At 54.3% G+C, this 3,537-nt stretch overlaps 1 protein-coding gene across 1 annotated transcript in view; it reads left to right on the top strand.

The window, feature by feature from the left end:
- Positions 1–255: 255 nt before the first annotated feature.
- Positions 256–3,537, top strand: part of LOC104985542 (protein yippee-like 1) — a 6,948-nt gene continuing 3,666 nt past the window's right edge. The window contains exon 1 of the mRNA XM_010835765.1: positions 256–3,130. Coding sequence (XP_010834067.1) covers positions 2,828–3,130 — 303 coding nt within the window. The 5' untranslated portion in view covers positions 256–2,827. The remainder of the gene's footprint in view (positions 3,131–3,537) is intronic.

Raw genomic sequence — 3,537 nt, 5'->3', positions numbered from 1 at the left:
AGGCAGATCAGGTGGTCTGGTATTCCCATCTCTTTCAGAATTTTCCACAGTTGATTGTGATCCACACAGTCAAAGGCTTTGGCATAGTCAATAAAGCAGAAATAGATGTTTTTCTGGAACTCTCTTGCTTTTCCCATGATCCAGCGGATGTTGGCAATTTGATCTCTGGTTCCTCTGCCTTTTCTAAAACCAGCTTGAACATCAAGTTTTTCCATTAAATGTTATTATTTAAGGGAAATACAAACATATGTAATAGTTTTCATTATTTTAGTACTTTTTCTATCCATTTGCTGCTTTAACTTTTTCGTTCATCTTCCTTGCGATGTGGTTGGTGTCTGTCCGGTGCGTGTCTGTCCGGCGTGCAGCAGCGACGCAGTGTGCATTCACTCCTGCAGACTCTCCCGTATGGGTTGTCACGGAGCATTTGGCGGACCTCCCTGCACCGCACAGCAGACGTCCATGTTGACCGCTTCACATATAGCAGTGTGTGTGTGTTAAGCCCAAACTCCTAGCTTTTCCCTCCTCTGCCTGCCTCTCCCCTTTGGGAACCATGAGTCTGTTTCCTGAGTTGGTTTCTGTTTCGTGAATCAGTTGACTTGTGTCAGTTTTTGGATCCCACGTGTAAGTGGCACCTTATGATATCTGTCTAACTTCGCTTAATGTGATGATCTCTAGGTCAGTCCACGCTGCTGCCAATGGCATTATTATGAAACGTGTGCGTATGTGTGTGTGTGTGTGTACACAAACACCCCCACGGTGCCTTCATCCACTCCTGTCAGTGGACACTCAGCTGCTTCCATTCTTGGCTGTTTTGAGCGGTGCTGATATGAACGCTGGGCTGCGTGTACCCTCTTGAATGTTTCCTCCAGATAAGTGGGCTCGCTAGGTTGGTTGTATGGTAACTGAAACCCCCACGCTGCTCTCCCCGGTGGCTGCACCAGTGCGCACTCCCAGCAGCAGCGCCAGGAGCCCCTCTTGTGCACACCCTCTGCAGCCTTTGCTATCTGTGGTCTTTTGGACGGCCCTTCTGACGGGTGTGAGGAGCCACCACTGCGGCTCCGACTTGCTTTTCTCTGTTGTACCGTCTTTGTGGGAACCGTGTGCGTCAGCGAGTAATCACGGCCACAGGTCTTGCTGCTGCTGCCCAGCCTCTTGCTTCTCCTTTCGTCCTCTCTGAGCCTTAATTTAAGGTGTGTGTCTTAGAAGCAGCATCGAGATAAAGTGTGTTTTCTGTCTAGTCTGAAACCTTCAACTCTAACGTGAGTCCACTTACGTTTCACCTACGCACTGAAATGCCTGGGTTTCAATCTTCCTTCGTTAGGCTTCTTGCTCTTCCCCTGGCCCGCTCCCTCCCTTCGTCACCTCCCTTTACACGTTTGGAAGCAACACACCTGCTCTTTTTGTTGGGACAGATGTTTAAGGCACATTTACCCTTCATTTAGCAGAGCGTCCCTTTAGTCCACACGCGAAGCTGCTTTTGGGATGCTGCTCCGCCCGCGCCTCCGCCTTGCTCTCTTGCTCACCCATCCTGAGCACGGCGCAGCGCTCCGGAAGTGGGCTGCCCTGCCCGCCTGCGCACTCAGCCTCTTCTTTACTCAGCATCCTGCCTCCTTGAGGTCTCAAGTCGAGACCCGAGTGGGCTTTGTTTCGTTCTCTCATTTCTGTCTGAAGCACATCCCTGAATCTCCTCCAGTGATGCTTTCCGGAAGTCAAGCTGCTCGTCTGCAAATGACACGTCCCGCGGTCCGTGGCGACATTCCCGCTGCAGAGTCCCGGGAGAACGGGGTTCCCCTTCAGGGCCTTGGGGTGCCTCCCCACTGCCTCCGCCTTCTGCTGACTGACTGGGGAAGTTGCTCTGGTGAAAGGTGGCCTTCCCTTCCCTTCGGGAGGCTTCTCAAACATCCCTGCTTTTCTTCAGTGCTCTGCAGCCTCCGTACTGAGTGATGCGGCATGGCTTCCTTCTCCTTCACCCTCCTCGGGTCTGCTGGTGATCAGTCTGCACTGTCCTCGAGTCCTGGCAACTCTGCATCTCCTCTCGCGTCTCCTTCCGGGGTCCTCAGACACATGTGTGCTCCTGGTGTCAGATCCAGTGAGTCGCCGCTAGGTCCGGCGTCATGCAGCATTCACTGCGCTTTCTCCTAAGAGGCGCCAGCTGCAGTCTGCGCTCAGGCCTGGCCCGAGTGCGCCACTGTGCGTGGCATCATTCCTGTCACAGGCCTGTCTCGTTTTCCCGGCACGTTCGTTGGAAGGGCTCTGCCCTTTCCACGCGGAATGGTCTTGGCACCCTTGTTGAAAATCATGGGACTGTGCATGAGGGTGTATTTCTGGATTGATAGGTAATTTCCTAGAGACCAGTACGGGACCCACCACACATGCACAGACGTCATGGTGCTTGGAGCCACTGACGAGTTCCGTTACTCGGGGCAGGACGGGCCCAGTGCTCCTGGCGTCTCTCCGATGGGAAGTTTGTTGGCTGCTATCTCTTCCACGTGCCCTAAAGCCAGAGGACAAAAGACGTATTTGAGCTACTGTTTTCTCAAATTATTTATGTGTGAAAGTGGTTCACCAACCACTCCCAACTAAATGGAGAGTTAGGGTCCACGGTCGGGTATTAACCTTCTTGTTATGTACAATTTCTCGTAAAGAATTAGATCTGTGACGTCTAGGCCTGCGCTTTCCCTCGTCTTTGCAACAGGCGTCCTAAGCCAGGCACGTCCTCTCTCTCTCCGTGACCCTCTGCCGTGTGTTGACAGGTTGTGGCGTTTCTCTCACCCAGTCTGTGTGGACGGAGCCACACGCCCTCTGAACAACAACGGCTCTGGCGTGCATGTTCCAGTGTTTCTTCTGTTGGAGAGCCCAGCAGAGCTGCAGCTCCTCCCGCGCCAGCCCTGAGCTGAGCCAGGAGTGCCCCGCGATGGTGAAGATGACCAAGTCTAAAACTTTCCAAGCGTATCTGCCCAACTGCCACCGAACCTACAGCTGTGTCCACTGCAGGGCCCACCTGGCCAATCACGACGAGCTGATCTCCAAGGCAAGTGTCTGCTCACGAAATCAGGGGCCTATGAGGAGAGGAATATGGACTCTCCCAGGTGTGCTGACCTTGAATGTCTGCAGCCTCGTGGGCGGCACTGTGGGAAGTCGTGTGTGAGTGTGTGCGGCGTGAGTGTGTGCGGCTGCGCTGTGGGCTTGGCTGTGGCACTGCCCAGTGGCGGGTCCAGGGGGCTGGTGGCTGGGTTTGCACACACACCGTCCACCTGTGCAAACCGAGGCCTGGGCTGCGGGCCGCTTGGCTTCCAGGGCCAGGAGCTTGTTCCTGGGTGATAGGCAAGAACCAAAAGAAGGTTCTGATCCATTTCGTTTCTGGTTACTTTTGAGGCCTGTCGTCCCACTTGGTCCCTTGAGCCTGGCAACTGGGGTGACAAGTCCCCGTCCAGTGCCCCCTCCAGGTCCTGTGGCCATGCAGTTGGGATTGGCTGGAGGGTGGAGACACACAGATGCCCTCTTCTGCCTCCTTGGCCGTCCTGGAATGAGTGAGGG

The sequence above is a fragment of the Bison bison genome, unplaced genomic scaffold (genome assembly GCF_000754665.1).
Source record: "Bison bison bison isolate TAMUID 2011002044 unplaced genomic scaffold, Bison_UMD1.0 scf7180017845561, whole genome shotgun sequence".
NCBI classification, from domain to species: Eukaryota; Metazoa; Chordata; class Mammalia; order Artiodactyla; family Bovidae; genus Bison; species Bison bison.
The sequence above is the reverse complement of the archived record's forward strand: the minus strand, read 5'-3'. Positions and strand labels throughout refer to the sequence as shown.